This window comes from Corylus avellana, chromosome ca4 (genome assembly GCF_901000735.1).
Source record: "Corylus avellana chromosome ca4, CavTom2PMs-1.0".
NCBI classification, from domain to species: Eukaryota; Viridiplantae; Streptophyta; class Magnoliopsida; order Fagales; family Betulaceae; genus Corylus; species Corylus avellana.
The window spans coordinates 30562368-30581501 of NC_081544.1; the positions used below are offsets into that span (position 1 = coordinate 30562368).

At 34.9% G+C, this 19134-nt stretch overlaps 2 protein-coding genes across 2 annotated transcripts; both read left to right on the forward strand.

The window, feature by feature from the left end:
* Positions 1-4496: 4496 nt before the first annotated feature.
* LOC132178402 (E3 ubiquitin-protein ligase RHA2B-like) lies at positions 4497-4913 on the forward strand. The gene has a single exon (XM_059590843.1). The coding sequence runs from the start codon at positions 4497-4499 to the stop codon at positions 4911-4913; it is 417 nt and encodes a 138-aa protein (XP_059446826.1).
* Positions 4914-8017: 3104 nt separating this feature from the next.
* On the forward strand, positions 8018-11221 carry LOC132178403 (uncharacterized). The gene is made up of 2 exons (XM_059590844.1): positions 8018-8421; positions 10822-11221. Exons 1-2 carry the CDS (start codon positions 8018-8020, stop codon positions 11219-11221), a joined length of 804 nt encoding a protein of 267 aa, XP_059446827.1.
* The last annotated feature ends 7913 nt before the right edge of the window (positions 11222-19134 follow it).

The following is a 19134-nucleotide window of genomic DNA, read 5'->3' on the forward strand; positions in this document are numbered from 1 at the left end:
TTTTTGCTTTTGGAAATTGTATTCTTTTTTTTTCTTTTTGGCTTTTATACATGCGCCTACTTAATGATATACACGTGCGACGCATGTGTTAGTGACCATGGTTAAATTGTGTTATAGGATCAGGTAACTTCGCTTTGTACTTTTAAATTACTATGTGATTTGACAAGTTCTTTCTAAATTTTAAAACCTTTCAATTTAAACGTCTGAACTTTTAATTGCAATTAAATTGAACCTCCGTCAAATTTTAAATGTTAAAAGTGAGACAATGATGTTTCTACCCTTGACTTTTTTATAAAATTTCAAAATTACCCTTAATTTCAAATTAAAATAAATAAATAAAAACAAAAATCAGATATATTTTGATCTTTTTATGTATTGTCGTTAGAAGTTAACGGCTAAATTTGACAGAGGAGTTCAAATTAATTGCAATTAAAAGTTCAGAGGTTCAAATTTAAAAGTTTTGAAGTTTGAGAATAGCTTATCAAATCGCGTGATAATTCAATGGTATACAGTAAAGTTATCCATTTTTTTAATTTTTTTATTCAATATGAAGAACAGAGAAGAGATAATTATAACATAAGAAGTTATAGAAATGGTGGGCAACCCAAACTCTCTGGACATGAGACAAGTAGAAACCAGTGCGGAAAAAGCCGAATAAATGACGAGTAAGAATGAGTTAAATAAATGATTCAGCTTATTAAGAGAAAGGAGCTACCACAAAAAGTTGCTAGCAAAGGGCATGAGAACTAGAAGGGGGTACAAACCTGAAAAAGTTCCTCAACATTTATATATATATATATATATATATATATATATATATAACAGGCCTTGAAAAAGGTTGGATCGGAGTCATTGAAGAAAAGCCACACCACACCGAACCAAACAAAAGTAGCAGATTAACGCGGGAAAGAATGGAAAAGTCTGAAGCCCATAAAAGACAACAACCTACAAGAACTGAAATACAAAGGAAACAACCTTAAAACAACAAAAAACCAAAACATAGCAGTAATGGTAGTGGAAGGCGGCAATGGGGAGGCGCAAGGAAAGCACGGCTTATGGCCATGGGAGGGGTGTGGAAGCCACGTTCCGACATGTGGCCGGTGATGTTGTGGTTTGACTTGAATATCTCAAGTCTTTCACGTGGGGCCAGCATTACTTTCTTTCCTTGGTTGCCTTTGGTTTACTACTCCTTGGCGGCAGAGATCTAGAGATCTCACCAGGGAGATGAAAAAAAAAAACTCATCCTAAGGTTGAGAGCTTCTTTCTCTAAGCTTCCTTAGCGTGATATACGAGTAATGTTAGAAGTTTCTATTATATTTTTTTTATGTCACTCTATGAATGATGTGGTTTTTAAAATTACTATTGAGCTTGTAATTAATTATTATTGAATTTTGATCAAATGATGATTTTAAAAGCCACCTTATTCTTAAAGTGACACAAAAGGAACACAAGACTGAGTTATAAAATTACTCGTAGTATACGGTATAGTGTTTTTTTTGGCGATAAGTTTCTATTGCTTAAGTATAGTTGTCGTAAGAGTAGGAGCTATCTATCTCCAAAGAGTTGTAGCAGTTATCTCCAATTCTATGTCATTGTAATTTTCCTATTTAAAGGAGTAAGTGACCAATAAAATTAAGTAACAATTTAATCTCAAACATTGTGTTTGTAAAAAGTCTACATTTCCTTACCAATCTAAAAGATTTAAGTTCCGTGGGAACCTAATAATCTATCTCGTTACGTGTTTAAGAACTAATATAGTACTGATGACTTTCGAATCAGGCTGCAAAATTTGAGCATCTGCTTGATGCCCATCATCAGACAGTACCACTTGAAGCTAATCATGTGACATTTTTTTTTTTTTTCTCAAAGGTCATGAGCTCCTCAATACAACAAGAAGGATAAATATTCTCCACACCACTGTGCTTTTCAACAACAACAGACAACCAATGCTGCAGAATAACGCCTCTTCCACAAAATTCAGAGAGTAAATTAAACCATCTTCAACTAATTCTAAGTTTTTCATACTAATTAATCCCCATGTCAAATTTGTGGCCAAACAAATCACCTAGCTTTGGACTGATATCATTATAAAAAGTCTGCAATGGCAGCTCACACACATGCTGATTTTGAGAATTTGACTATGCAGCAACCTTACCAAGGAAACGAGAGTGCCACTATTGGCAATGGCAATGGTTTACTGATAACCGATAATGGTTATTCGTAAGTTTTATGTTGTGTTTATTGATGATCATCATTCACGTTCACATCATTATGCATGCAATTTCTTTATGTGTTTTTGCTTGTCTGCCTGTCTGTATTTAATATTTCATTCAATGAAAGTTAATTAAGACTTTAGAGTACCCATATGAACAATATGAAAAGGACTATTATTAGTTAGATTAAAATATGATCACGATTAGTAAAAATAAAAATAAAAAAGTAGATTAAAATATAAGATAATTAATAATTAATCCATGCTGACGTATATTCTAAAAAGTAGAGCCATGCACCCCCACTACAAGTGATCTGTAGAACAGCCCCACTTTTCTTCATGTGCAGTGGAATATTTGCTTCGATCTATAACATTAAAATAAAAGGACTTTAATTTTCTTTTATTTTCTTCCTCTAAAAGAGGCCAAGAGGCAGTCATTAAATGGGTTTTACCCGACTAGTTAAGCTTCTCCCTAGTTCCTGCCTCCACTCTCACGTACTTCAATGTCAGTAAAAAAAAAATTTATTTCATTTTATTTTTTCTTTATATTTCTTTTGGCAAGAAATGCTAGGGATTTTTTTGGTATTCTCCAAGTCTTAAGTGTATATTATTTTCTAAAAATTAAGTTAGAAAAATAAATGCCACTTTTAAAAAAAATAATATCGACTTAAGACTATAAGAATTAAGAGATGATCACCTAACTTTTTTTTTTTTTTTTTGGTCTATCTCGATTCAGAGAGTGGCAGGATAATACGTGAAAGTTTATACTTTTGGCACAATATTGAAGTTGGAAGAAACTAGAGCTAGCTAGAAACATAAATTTTTCTTTCAAAAGTTTGAAAAAGTGATGAAAGATATAATTAAAAAAGAAAAACATGATTAAAAATGTTGCGCTTAATTAGCGGCAACAATTGGATGTAATGTTGCATGTGTTTCATGAAATTTAGAGGATATGTTTCACATGCCTAGCTAGCTTAACAAATTTCATTGAAATACATGGTATTTATATATAATATTGCATCGATGAACCTGCCCCTATATATACATAAAACTTTTTAGTTCCAACATGTTAATTAATCTAATATTTCCTAACCAAAAATTGTTAAGCTAGGTGCAACGTACAATGCCACTCTACTCACTTAGACAGCTCTTAGAATATGCTTTATGAAGAGAGATTTTGAATGTTATAAAAGGCTTTAGCTTCCTTTAGTACTAGACACTAATTTATTTTCAGATGAAATAATCAAAAACTTTAGAAGAGCTGTCTCTATAATTGTAATTTGGCCGTTGTAGTTGCTCTGAGTCTCAGGAAAAAAATAAAAATAGCGTAGACTACTGTGTAGTGGCTTTCATATATAGTTTACAAATGAAGCTAGCGTAGCAGCCTTTTGAGACCATCATGAGGAGAAATTTGAAATCAAATCAACCATCATATCCAGATTCGTACACGTACGCTGCAAATTAATTATAGAATTCATATCGTCCTAAAATAGTAGTTCAATCGGCTAGAGATTACGACTCATAAAGTGAAAGTTACTAATTTAAATTTTTTATCCTCCTCTTACGTGAACATGTCAAAAAAAAATAATTCTAGAATCCATATCACATCGATGGATTAAGATAACAGTAGGATAAACACAACGTGTTTAATTTGGCGACTTCCCTAACAACTTCGAAACCGCAATACCATAAATCCTTTTCACACATTTGATTTGAAGAACGCGATTCCAATTATACGCATACCATCTTCTTTACTCCTTGATGAGATATGTTCCTGTGCATTAATCTTTCAACGTGAGGCACGCCTTTACTTTCCACTACTGCATACTAGAGAAGAGTCTCAAAATACCCAGTCGCTTACAAGGCGCGTCTCTAGAACTGTAGGACTTAAGAAATAAATAATCACATTTGAAGAAGTTTAATCTCCAACGGACAAAAAGAAGTTTTCCAATTATCTCAAGCGCGTGTGACAGTTTGCGAGTGTGTCGGCTGATTGAGTGTCTTTTTCTTTGTGGACTGCACTAAAGGTGCGAGAAATCCAAAAGCAGCTGATTTTGTCCCCGCTAGCACGCTGGCATGCTGCTTCAGTTCCAGCAACCTTCCTCGATCGGAGACTCTTGACTCGCGCTTCTATAAATGTCTCCCACTCGAACACCTCGATGGGAATTAACAAAATTAGCAGAGCATGTCGCTACTACTTTTCTCCATTCCCGCTCTTTTTTCCCTTTCCATTTTCTGCATCTCCATTCTACGTAAACAAGTCTCTCACTTTCCTCCACCGATCATGTTGATCAGTTACGTGATTCTTATTGCTTCCCATTTGAAATGGGCATGCAACTTCCTGCTTTACCACTCTTTCTCCAAGCAATATTCGCAGCAGGAGATGGCAGAGATGGGCGAAGAACTAAGCATAGAACGGTACAAGTGCAGAGAAGAAGAAACGGAGTGCCCTGTGTGCCTATGCGTGATCGAGGAAGGAGAAGAGATTAGGGAGCTGAGATGTGAGCATCTTTTTCATAGAGATTGTTTGGACAGATGGGTTGGGTACAGGCACGTAAACTGCCCCCTTTGCCGTGGTTCCCTATTTCCATGCACAACTGTGCAGGGTGATCACGAGAATTACGTGGAAGTGCTGTTTTTCAAATATTCTTCTTTCACTTCTTCTTCTCGTCACCACCGCGACACATGGTGGCTACGCTAAATAAGCATATGTGTGCTAAATCATTATTTGTTTTAAAAGTTTACAGTTCTAGAAATAAAGGAATAACGAAATTTAATTATTTAATCAATATTTGAACAGTATATATGAAGGTGATGTACATATATAACGACTGAATTAGATCAATGAAGGAGTGAAGTATTTTTAATTTATTGAAACTCTAAGCTATGGAGATAAAACTTCTCTTTTTGAGGTGTTTTATATTTCATTCAGCGACTCTATCAAACTTCATTATTGGCTCGTAACATATGTACCTTGTTCAACATTAAATTCATATTTATTTTCCGTTGTTCTTCCTTAGTCCTACGTCAATTTTTGTCCACAAGATAAGTCAATTTACCATCAGCAAGCCTCATGCTTGTCAACGTGATTAATGTTTCTAATTGTCGAAGTTGGAGTTCTTTTGCTATGAGGAGTTTGCTGATAATAGGAGTGTTCAAGACTTCCCATATCAAGTGTTTTTCGGTCAAACACGTGCGAGCGTGGAGCCAAAAACATTTCACCGAATATTTTATGTTCTTTTCTTTGTCTCTCATGTATTTGATGGGCCATTCACGGATCACGGATGTGCCTTGTTTGTATGGGGTCTTCAAATCTTCCAATATAATTAATTGCACAGGAAATTAAGGATGCAAGAAACCAAAGTCAATTGATATGAAATTCATGGGCCATGCATGTTAACTCATCGGCCCAGAGAATCTAATTAGGCAAGTGAACATGTCAACATTGAAAATGATTTTTAGTTTAGAAAATTCTACCTTTTTAATTAAGGATACTTAATTACTTTAAATAAAAAAGAAGGTGGGTTTTAGACTATCCTCCCCAAAAACAAAGCCAATTGACAAATAAGAGCTACCCAAAGAGACCAAGTCAGTCACGAGTATCACACGTACACAATCTGATCACAAATTTTCAGCTTTCTCAAGAGGGCAAGTAATTGGTCCATATAATTTTTCTTACATAGCATCTCCAAATTGGAAACACTAATTGCTTAATTAGATCCTTAATTATCCTCAAGAGAACATGCATTTCTTAAATGTAAGCCTTCATTTTTTCTTTCTACGCCTTACGTGTGTGTGAATGCTATATATATTATACAAGACTGTACACGACGAAAACAGGGTGAATAAATTAACAATTTCGAAAACAAACGCGTCTGAATTTTCTTAAAGCCATAAACATAATTAAAAAAAAAAGGGTATTGTCAATTGACCTTTCAAAATATTATATAATACTTTGAGACATCTGAAAATAAAATAATAAGCTAATAATGTGAGATTCAAACAATAATTTAAAGAAAACCACCCCACAAAGCTTGAGACAAGATCATACTTGGAAGTGATTGAAAAGATAACGTATAGGATGTTACTATTTCAGTTTTTTGTCGGATCTTTAAACAAATTGTCGTATGTATCATATAATATTCCAAACATCCGGCGGCGGAGCCACGTTGAAGCTTGGGCAGTCAACTATTCCCATAAAATTTTAAAAACTATATATATTTATTGGGTCCAAGAAAAAGTACCTTTGAATATGTAGGGAAACTAAATAAATGGGGGTATTTGACATTTTTATGTTTGAAGAGAGGGTAAAACTTAAATAAAAAAACTAAAGAGGGACACAAATATTATTTTGAATGAACAAAAATACAATTTTGAGGGGACAAATTTATAAATATGCATACTTTTAAGACAATTTTTGAAAATTTTTGGTGGACAATATTCGTCCCTCCCAACCTATATATTCCTTGGGTCCGCCCCTGCATGTATCTTGCCTCCTTGTAAAAGAAGACCGTGTTTGGAACGAGAAACACATTTGAATGGCCAAAAAAAAAAAGGAAAAAGAATAGACATAAGGATCTGGGGGTGGGGGGATAAATGGCTCCCGTCCTCAATTTCTTTTTCTATTCAATCTCAAAGTAGTGTACTAGCAGCAGAGGCAAGGGTGGAGTGGATTATTGACCAAGACACTAAGTGGTGGAATTCAGACTTGATACGAGCAATTTTCAATGAGGAGGAAGCACACACCATTTGCCAGATCCATTTGAGTCCTTTGCAACCAAAGGATTTATTAATATGGCGGGGTACGAATAATGGAGTTTTCTCAATGTGCAGTGCCTATCATTTGGAAAAGGAATTTCAAACACTGAAGTCAGGTGAAGGATCTAGACACGTGTGGGAATACAATATGGAAGACCATCTGAAATTTGAAAATCCCAAATGCAGTTATAATGTTCATGTGGAAAGCATGCAACAATATTTTACATACCCACGAAACATAATTTAATCAAAAGAGGTGTTGTGCTCGTTGCTCAAGGGAAGATGAAACGGTAAAGCACATATTGTGGAACTGCCCTTCTGCACAAGATGTGTGGGGAAATAGCACAAAGAAGTCCCAAAAAAAGCTCTTGTGAATAGGCCTTAATAAATTAATTATAGAATTAGATACATCGATTAAGCTAACAATAGGATAAACACAACGTGTATTAAATGGCTAATAGCACGGCGCCTTCCTTAGCATCTTCGAAACCGCAATACCATAAATCCTTTTCACACATTTGATTTGAAGAACGCGATTACAATTACAGGCATACCTCTTCTATATACTCCTTGATCCTGTGCATGAATATTTTAACGTGAGGCACGCACGCCTCTACTTTCCTCTACTTCTAGAATCTCCCGTACTTTCCGTTACTACTAGAATCTCAAAATACCCAGTCGCTTACATGGCGCGTGTCTCTAGGACTCTAGGGACTTGAGAAGTTTTCCAATTATCTCAAACGCGTGTGACAGTTTGCGAGTGTGCCGGCTGATTGAGTGTCTTTTTCTTCTCGGCAGCCGCAAGAAATCCAAAAGCAGCTGACTATGTCCCCGCTAGCATGCTGCTTCACTTCCAACAACCTTCCTCGATCGGGGACTCTTGACCCGCGCGTCTATAAATGTCCCCCACTCAAACACCTCGATCGGAATCACCAAAATTAGCAGCAGAGCATGTCGCTACTTTTCTCCATTCCCGTTCTTTTTTCCCTTTCCATTTTCTGCATCTCCATTCTACGTAAACAAGTCTCCCACTTTCCTCCACCGATCATGTTGATCAGTTACGTGATTCTTATTGCTTCCCATTTGAAATGGGCATGCAACTTCCTGCTTTACCACTCTTTCTCCAAGCAATATTCGCAGCAGGAGATGGCAGAGATGGGCGAAGAATTAAGCATAGAGCGGTACGAGTGCAGAGAAGAAGAAATGGAGTGCCCTGTGTGCCTATGCGTGATCGAGGAAGGAGAAGAGATTAGCGAGCTGAGATGTGAGCATCTTTTTCATAGAGATTGTTTGGACAGATGGGTTGGGTACAGGCACGTAAACTGCCCCCTTTGCCGTGGTTCCCTATTTCCATGCACAGCTGTGCAGGGTGATCACGAGAATCACGTGGAAGTGCTGTTTTTCAAATATTCTTCTTTCACTTCTTCTTCTCGTCACCACCGCGACACATGGTGGCTACGCTAAATAAGCATATGTGCGTTAAATTACCACTTGTTTCAAAAACTTGCACTCTTACAAAAAAATAAATAAATAAATAAAAAATAATCATTTAATCAACCTTTGAACAATATATATGAAGGTGATGTACGAATGAATTATGAATGAGTGAAGTATTTTTAATTTATTGAAACTCTAAGCCATGGAGATAAAATTTCTCTTTTTGATGTGTGATTTATGTTTCATTCAGCGGTGAGACTCTATCAAACCTCATTATTGACACGTAACATATGCACCCTGTTCAACATTAAATTTATATTTATTTTCCGTTGTTTTTCCTTTGTCCTACGTCAATTTTTGTCGACAAGATAAGTCAATTTATACCATCAGCAAGCCTCATGCTTGTCAACGTGATTAATGTTTCTAATTGTCGAAGTTGGAGTTCTTTTGCTATGAGGAGTTTGCTGATAATAGGAGTGTTCAAGACTTCCCATATCAAGTGTTTTTCGGTCAAACACGTGCGAGCGTGGAGCCAAAAACATTTCACTGAATATTTTATGTTCTTTTCTTTGTCTCTCATGTATTTGATGGGCCAGTCACGTACGGATCACGGATGTGGCTTGTTTGTATGGGGTCTTCAAATCTTCCCATGTAATTGCACAGGAAATTAAAGCAGATGCAAGAAACCAAAGTCAATTGATATGAAATTCATGGCCATGCATGTTAACTCATCGGCCCAGAGAATCTAATTAGGCAAGTGAATATGTCAACATTGAAAATGATTTTTACTTTAGAAAATTCTACCTTTTTAATTAAGGATACTTAATTACTTTAAATAAAAAAGAAGGTGGGTTTTAAACTATCCTCCCCAAAAACAAAGCCAATTGACAAATAAGAGCTATGCAAAGAGACCAAGTCAGTCACGAGTATCACACTTACACAATTTGATCACAAATTTTCAGCTTTCTCAAGAGGGCAAGTAATTGGTCCATATAATTTTTCTTACATAGCATCTCCAAATTGGAAACACTAATTGCTTAATTAGATCCTTAATTATCCTCAAGAGAACATACATTTCTTAAATGTAAGCGTTCATTTTTTCTTTCTACGCCTTTGTGTGTGAATGCTATATATATTATACAAGACTGTACACGATGAAAACAGGGTGAATAAATTAACAATTTCGAAAACAAACGCGTCTGAATTTTCTTAAAGCCATAAACATAATTTAAAAAAAAGGGGTATTGTCAATTGACCTTTTGAAATGGATAATATTTTGAGACATCTGAAAATAAAATAATAAGCTAATAATGAGAGATTCAAACAATAATTTAAAGAAAACTACCCCACAAAGCTTGAGACAAGATCATACTTGGAAGTGATTGAAAAGATAACGTATAGTATGTTACTATTTCAGTTTTTTGTCTGATCTTTAAACAAATTGTCGTATCATATAATATTCCAAACATCCGGCGGCGGAGCCACGTTGAAGCTTCGGGCAGTCAACTAGTCCCATCAAATTTTAAAAACTATATATATTTTAATCTCTTAAACTGCCACTTATTTTTCTTCATAAAATACGCTTCAAATCATTTTAAAACTGAAGACCCATAATCCAGTCTTGCAACAGACCCCCCCCCCCCCTTATAAAAAACACGGATGAAACTCATGTATCCAGGGGTGGAACAAGGATTTATGGAGTGGGAGGACAAATATTTTTTTGAAGACGTAATTAAATAAATATAAAAACACATCGATATATATAATCTCTATGTATGTGTATTTGTTTGTGTTTATATAAAATAAAAGTATAGAAATCTTAAATTTAATCTTATAACATCACAAACATATAATAATATAAACAAATAATAAAATAAACTAAACATGATTTATTTGGTCCAAGAAAAATGTACCTTTTAATATGTAGGAAAACTAAATAAATGGGGACATTTGAAGTTTTTATGTTAGAAGACAGGGCAAAACTTTTTTTTAAAAAAAAATTAATAAATTAAAGAGGGACACAATGGACAAAAATACAATTTTGAGGGGTCAAATTTATAAATATGCATTCTTTAAGACATTTTTTGAAAATTTTTGGTGGACATTCGTCCCTCCCAACCTATATTCCTTGGGGTCCCCACTGCATGTGTCTTGCCTCTTGGTAAAAGAAGACCGTCTTTGGAACGAGAAACACATGTGAAAGGAAAAAACACAGAAAACAAGGGACGTGACGTATAGTATCTTCCAAGACAAAATTAATCCTCCTCCACCAATCAGAGCCTTTAAAAGAACACCGATCATATCTTCCTTTTTCCTGCACATAATTAATCATCAAACATGAACGTTTCCTTAGCTTTCTCCACTCTCTCACTCTTTTCGCTTCTTGTTTTCTGCATCTTCAATGTTTTACGCAGCCGATTTAACAATAATCTACCTTCTTCAATATCAATCATGTTGAGTTCCCTGAAGTGGGCTTTCTCCAAGCCACCACACGCGCATGATGGCGTGCCGGAAATTGGTGAAGAACTGAGCATAGTACGGTACGAGCAGGACCCTGCGTGTTGTTCGGAAGTGCAATGCTCTGTGTGTCTATGCAAGATCGAAAATGGAGACGAGATTAGAGAGCTAAGATGCGATCATCTGTTTCACAGAGTTTGCTTGGACAGGTGGCTTGGATACAAGAACCTAAGCTGTCCTCTGTGCCGCGATTCTTTGGCCCCGTTTAGAGCATTTGCTGAGCTCGGAGTGGAAGTTCTGTCGTTTAAGTTTTTCTCCTCCAGCTCGGCCGACCGGGAGACATGGTGGCTACGTTAAATCAAATGGTGAATATTGCATGCCAGTGATTCAACCAACGTTGTTTAAACTTGTTTTTAGTTGATAAGAGCTGAGATGTAATCTTTTTAAGCTCCTTTTTTTTTAGTGATAATCATTAATCTTGTGTATGCATTCTCTCTTAATTTCTTCCACTTTTATTATAATTTTCTTCCTCACAGCCAGTTGGATCAACGTCGAAGATCACTAAATTGGTGTATTTTGTTAGCTTATTATTGGCTTTGAAATTTCACTCTTCTTTTTTTTAATGGAATTAAATTTACAGCTTGGAAAAAAATTTCAAGCACCTAAGCCAAATATTTCATACGTGGGCCTCGCTAGCAAGGCAAGGTGGTGTCTTGATTCTTCTGCTACCTCACATCTCCGGTAACAAAAGAGAATTGTTAGAAATTACAATTTTGTTCAATGTTTAATAATGTTGACGTGACACTCCAACTAATTAGTTAATTTCATGTCAATATTATTTGATGAAGGTCGGATATAATTATAATATTTAGCATTACTCTTAATAAAAACATGGAAATCTATTTAAAGTATATATATATATATATATATATATATATATATATATAAGGGATCTTGAAAACATTTAGTATATCATAATAGAGTAATGTTATTTAGTGGATTGTTATAGCTAGAATAACATTACTGTGAAAATTAACATTTAGATATATAATGATTAATTAAAAAAAAAATCAAAAAAAAAATCAAAAGCTAATGTTTATTATCATACTATTATAATTATATTATAGTCGTATACCAATGTATTAAATAGTATTTCTCATATTAATATTAAGATATGTGAATCCGTTAAAACCCATGTGTTACATGTTGCATTATAACATGTGGATATGTTTTTTTGTTTTTTTTGTTTTATTTTTCAAATATAACATATTGAAAATGAAATCCACGGCTCAAAATGAATTCCTGCTCATGTTTGTGACTTGTCCATAGGGGTGTAAACGAGCCGAGCTTGAGCGAGCTTCTCTTGTTCAGGCTTGGCTCGTTTAAATTTGACTCGAGCTCGAGCTCGAGTCGAGCTTAAGTGCGAGCCAAAAAAATCGAGCTCGAGCTAATAATAAGTCGAGCCGAGCCAGCTCGCGAGCTGGCTCTTATATTTAATGTTTTTGTTTTAAAATTTTTTTTTTTAACTTCAAGTACTCTTAAACGGCTTAAGAAGTTAGTTTGCATATGAGCATTTGCTTAACCTGACTAGTCGAGTATGGAGCCTGAGTCAATACAGCAAGGCATTTGGTTTCAAAGAGAGAGGATATGCATCCTTTTATAGATAAGCAAACTTAGAGATTGATGTTTTCTTAACAGGTAGTGATAGTGTTTGGGTCTATTTGATTCTTCAATAGTTTATACCTTTCACAATCTCCCTCAATAGTTTCTGTTTGATTCTTCTTCCTTTCGTTTGGATATGTTCTAATTGAATCAAGGTCTTTTTAATGATTGCTCTATCTCTTTGATCATGAAGGGTCTAGAATTTTCCATTCACTAACGCTTAAATATAAATGCAATTTTAAGGTTTTAATAATTATGAGATTTATAATTAATTATGTATTACTTAGTTTATATATATATATATATATATAGACACACACACACACACACACTCGAGCTTATACGAGTTGTTCACGAGCTTAGCTGAGTCGAGCCGAGCTTGCTTCGTTTAATATTCGAGCTAGGATTTGTGTTCATGAAGTGTTTCATTTAATATTCGAGTCGAGCACGAGCCGAGCTTATGCGAGCCGAGCCCGAGCTTGCTCGCGAGACACTTCGTTCACTTAACAGCCCTACTTGTCCATCAGTCTAATGGAGTGAAACCTCTGCTTTGACAGAATCTACTGTGACAGCTAGCTAACAAAAATAAGAGAACAAAAATGATTTGTTTCTTTTTTATTTTTTTCATTTTGTTTTTGTTTTTAAGATCAGCAATGAAAATCAATTGACTTGATACAAGATTTTAGGACGTATGCATGTTAAATGTCAAATGTCAATGTCAATGTCATCAATGCATGGTACGAAAATTTTGTTGAAATAAATGTCCACAAAAATCAACCACATAATATTGTGGGTCTTCTGTCAATTTTCTGGCATGTCGTAGACATATTTAGTGGCGGAGCACCGATGGCCGGTAGACTTAGAGGTTCTATGGCCCCTCAAAAGTTTGAAAATTGTACAAACAGCTAAGACAAATTCAATAACTCGAAATAAAAAAAAAAATAATAATAATATATAAGCTTTTTTAGATGTACAATTAATGTGCATGCATGTTACATTACATTAACTCTATAATACATCTCAAAAAAAAAAAAAAACTAGTAAACTACCATTTTTTTTTTTTTTTTTTGTAAGATAGTAAACTACTTTTTACTTCTTTATTCATTTTACATTATTATTATTATTTTACATCAATTAAATATCCGTTCTTTACAAAATATAAATTTCTTACTTATTATCACTTTTTTTTTTTTAATAAAATTTGCAGGCCAACCGGGTCAATTCCTCCAACCTGGTCCAAGGCAGTCAATCCGGTTAATCGAGTTAGACCCGGGTCACTTCTTTTCGGGTCAGACAATATTCAATGGTCCACGGGTTTTAACCAATTTTAACCCAATCAAACCGGCTCACCAGAATCAATTAAGTCCATCAAGGTTTATTCAATAAGGCTTCAACCTAAGTCTCAAGCCCAGTTCATGGCTCAAATCATTCATATCAGCCACCAGTAGCCACTGCCGGCAGCCAGCAGCCGCCTTCCTCCAGCATATTCCGGCCACTACTCCGGTGACAAAAAAAAAAACCATAATTTCCCTTTCTTTTTCCCAAATTAACTAAATCTTACACCTTGAATTTGAGGAGATGATATAATATTTTATTAGGGTTTCTTGCTTATCACTCACAGCCTCTCTATATATAGAGACCTTTGTAATCACAATAAAATATTGAAAAGATATATTACTCAATACAATGTAGTCCCTATATCCTTATACTCTCTTCTCTCTCCTTCTTCCGCTCTCAAATATATTTAACAGGACAAAAAGAAGTTTTCCAATTACCTCAAGCTCGTGTGACGGTTTGCAAGTGTGTTGGCCCGATTGAGTGTCTTTTTCTTTGCTACGAGAAATCCAAAAGCAGATGATTATATATGTCCCTGCTAGTAGCTGCTTCAATTCCAGCAACCTTCCTCGATCGGAGACTCTTGACTCGCGGGTCTAAATGTCTCCCACTCGAACACCTCGATCGGAATCAACAAAATTAGCAGAGCATGTCGCTACTTTTCTCCATTCCCGCTCATTTTTCCCTCTCCATTTTCTGCATCTCTATTCTACGTAAACACGTCTCCCACTTTCCTCCACCGATCATGTTGATCAGTTACGTGATTCTTATTGCTTCCCATTTGAAATCTGCGATATAGAACAGTGGGGTTTGAACGAAGGGGAAGGAAGGTTTATAAAGACCTGCGAAAGAAGACCGAACGACTCATTGAATACCCTAGGAACTAGGGTTCGGTGAAGCGACGTTTCTGCATTTCTTTCTCGGTGCAGAAGCTGACGCGTGGCTCGCGAAAAGGCGGAGGTAAGCATCCCAAACGCTTCAGTTTTATTTTTTGAAATTTGAAATTTGAAATTCAAAAAATCAATCAATTCGCGTCATTTTGCCAAAAGTTAAAACCGAGCTTATAAAAAACTGACCTACACTTGGTTTTTTACATGTAATTTCCTTATTCTATTAGAAAAGGAAATTGGGGGGTAACTGTTGGTCCATATTTCAGTTGGGTTGGGCCCAGTTCGAACCTATAGGCCTATTCCCCTTACTCGGTCATTTTTATTGTTCAGAATAAACTCATGTTCGGCAGACTTAGGCTTATATAGATTATATTATCGACACTCGGTTATCAGGCTCGGTCAGCCGAGCCTGAGGCAGGTACCGAGTGTTACCCTTAGGAAATAATAAACATATCTGAATAAATATCATATTTGATGTTCTCCGATATATTGTTGACACGTGGACCCTCGGTAAAAGTCCACAGTGTTAGATGAACATGTACAATCTGATGCCTATAAAAGGGGGGTCCCTTTTCACTATTTCGATAACTTCTTTTTACCTTAAAACTGAATACTTTGCTTATCTTTTCCCTGATCCATAATCTTCAAGTTCATCTTTCTTTTGAACACTTCAACTAACTTAGGCATCGGAGCTTCCACCGGCCAGACAACGCTGGCAGCTTTGACCCCTTTTTCTTTGTCCTTCATTCTCAGTTCAATCCTCGGTTATCAAGCATTGTGCTGGGCCCTTTCCTACGTTATCATTCGGAAAACTGCTTCAACAAAAATGATTTTTACTTTAGAAAATTCTACTTTTTTAATTGAGGATACTTAATTACTTTAAATAAACAAAAAAAAGAAAAAAAGAAGGTGGGTTTTAAACTATCCTCCCCAAAAACAAAGCCAATCGACGAATAAGAGCTACCCAAAGAGACCAAGTCAGTCACGAGTATCACATGTACACAATCTGATCACAAATTTTCAGCTGCATGTACTCTCTTTCTCAAGAGGGCAAGTAATTGGTCCATATAATTTTTCTTAAATAGCATCTCCAAATTGCTAGCAAATTGGACACACTAATTGCTTAATTAGATCCTTAATTATCCTCAAGAGAACATGCATTTCTTAAATGTAAGCTTTTCTACGCCTTTTGTGAGCATTCATACACACACACACGCGTGTGTGTGAATGCTATATATATATATATATATATATATATATATATACACACACACAAGACTGTACATGGTGAAAACAGGGTGAATAAAACGATTTCGAAAACAAACGCGTCTGAATTTTCTTAAAGCCATAAGCATAATTAAAACAAAAGGGTATTGTCAATTGACCTTTCAAAATACTATATAATATTTTGAGACATCTGAAAATAAAATAATAGGCTAATAATATGATCCGACTGAAACAATAATTTAAAGAAAACTACCCACGAAACTTGAGACAAGATCATAGTTGGAAGTTGGAAGTGATTCAAAAGCTAACGTATAGGACGTTACTATTTCAGTTTTTGTCGTATGATCGTGTCACATAATCCAAACATCCGGCGGCGGAGCCGCGATGAAGCTTGGGGCAGTCAACTAGTCCCATGACTCCCATATATGTATTTGGCAACGGCCAGCAATTTAAACTTATATCACAGTTATTATTTATATAAAAAAAATAATAAATAAATAAATTTCTAACATTCTTATTTTTTACATCATATTATTTATTACTATTCAAATAAAAAATTCACAACAAAACAATTTTTTTTTTTTTTTACCTAAACTTTTTACTTTTTTCTTACATCAATTAATTTTTGTTACAATACCAGGCCGCTAAACAATGACTTCCACTTCAGGTATAGTACCAAGCCAATAAACGATAACTTCAGCTTCAAGCTCAAGAATTAGTTTGCATTCGCTGCCAAACTTTAAAAAGTAACATCAAATCACCCGTACTATCAACTTGTGTGAACTTATTAGACACTCATGAAATATTGTTAAATTAGATAGAAAAGAAGTCACATGTACCGCTGGTGACCCTTTTTTGCTTCTTTTTTTTTTTTTTTTTCATAAAATACACTTCAAACTAAAAAGTAAAAACAAACATTTTAAAAGTGAAGAACCCATTTTAAAATGTTTTAAAGACATTATGATAAGAAGCATTAAAAAATAGTCATGCATTTTTCGGTACGTCAATTATAATTGAAGAGTTTTATTTGACAATAATATGGTAATTTGAAGAGCTTAAATATCGATTCGTAAAATTTGGAGGCATAAATACAAAACTAGTGGTTGTTAGGAGACTGGGTTTAATATTAATGTATTTTCACCAAAAAAAAAAAAAGAGAAAAAAAGAAGGTCCAATAATTGTGTGTTGCTTAGAAAACACGGATGAAACTCATGTATCTTGCCTCCTTGTAAAAGAAGACCGTGTTTGGAACGAGAAACACATGTGAAAGGAGGAAAAAAACAAAACAAAAAGAAAAGGACGCGCGTGACGTGTATCTTCCTAACTTCCAAGTCAAAAGTTTGCGTCAGAGTTCCCCGCTACCCCTCCTCCACCAAAATTAGAACAACACCCATCATATCACTACCAAAAAAATAAGATTTTCTGACGTGGCTACAATACATATATTGTTGCCACGTCATTAATTTTCTGGCGTTGAAATTTTATTACGTCAGAAAATTAAATTAATTAATCATCAAACATGAACGTTTCCTTAGCTTTCTCTACTCTCTCACTCTTTTCGCTTCTTGTTTTCTGCATCTTTCATGTTTTACGCACCCGATTTAACAATAATCTAGCTTCTTCAATATCAATCATGTCGAGTTCCTTGAAGTTGGCTTTCTCCAACACCAAGCCACCACACGCGCATGGCGGCGCGCCGGAAATCGTTGAAGAACTTAGCACAGTACGGTACGAACAGGACCCCGCGAGTTGTTCGGAAGTGCAATGCGCTGTGTGTCTGTGTAAGATCGAAAATGGAGACGAGATTAGAGAACTAAGATGCGATCATCTGTTTCACAGAGTTTGCTTGGACAGGTGGGGTTGGATACAAGAACCTAAGTTGTCCTCTTTGCCGCGATTCTTTGGCTCCGTTTAGAGCATTTGCTGAGCTCCGAGTGGAAGTCCTGTCGTTTAAGTTTTTCTCCTCCAGCTCGGCCGACCGGGAGACATGGTGGCTACGTTAAATCGAACGGTGAATATTGCATGCCAATGATGGAACCAACGTTGTTCTATCTTGCAACGTTGTTTAAACTTGTTTTTAGTTGATAAGTGCTGATCGAGATGTAATCTTTTTAAGCTCCTTTTTTTTTTTTTTGATAATCATTAATCTTGTGTATGCATTCTCTCTTAATTTCTTCCACTTTTATTATAATTTTCTTCCTCACAGCCAGTTGCATCAATGTCGAAGATCACTAAATTGGTGTATTTTGTTAGCATATTATTGGCTTCGAAATTTCACTCTTTTTTTTTCTTTTTTTTTTAATGGAATTAAATTTACAGCTTCGAAAAAAATTTCAAGCACCTGAGCCAAATCTGTCATACGTGGGCCTCGCTAGCAAGGTAAGATGGTGTCTTGATTCTTCTGCAACCTCACGTCTCCCATAACAAATAAGTAATGTTAGATATTATAATTCTATTCAATATTTATTTAATAATATTGACATGACACTTTCAACTAATTAGTTAGTTTCATGTCAATATTATTGGATGAAGGTCGAATATAGTTATAATATTTAGCATTACTTTTAATAAAGACATGAAAATCTATTTAAAGTACGTATATGCACAATATATAAGGGATCTTGAAAACATTTAGTATATCATAATTGAGTAATGTTGTTTAGTAAATTGTTATATAGCTAATTTAAAATTAATATATTTAGATCTATAAGGATTAATAAAAAAAAACAAAAAAAACAAAAGCTAATGTTGACTATATATCATATTATTATAATTATATATAGTCGTATATCAATGTATTAAATAGCATTTCACATATTAATATTAACATATGTGAATCCGTTAAAACCCATGTGTTACATGTTGCATTATAACATGTGCATATGTTTTTTTATTTTTTTTTCAAATATAACATATTGAAAATGAAATCCACGGCTCAACATGAATTAATTCCTGCTCATGTTTGTGACTTGTCCATCAGTCTACTGGAGTGAAACCTCTGCTTTGACAAAATCTACTGTGACAGCTAGCTAATACTATGCTTTTGCCGATATATAACAAATTTAATTAACAAAAACAAGAGAAGAAAAATGCTTTGTCTCTTTTTCATTTTTTCATTCTTTTCTTTTTGTTTTTGTTTTTTAAGATCAGATTTTT

Excerpts from the sequence above, each read along its gene's own strand:
- LOC132178402 (XM_059590843.1), top strand. The coding sequence starts at position 4,497 with ATGTTGATCAGTTACGTGATTCTTATTGCTTCCCATTTGAAATGGGCA.
- LOC132178403 (XM_059590844.1), top strand. The coding sequence starts at position 8,018 with ATGTTGATCAGTTACGTGATTCTTATTGCTTCCCATTTGAAATGGGCA. Across the intron at positions 8,422-10,821 it reads CGTCACCACCGCGACACATG|CCGATTTAACAATAATCTAC; the intron begins GTGGCTACGCTA and ends TGTTTTACGCAG.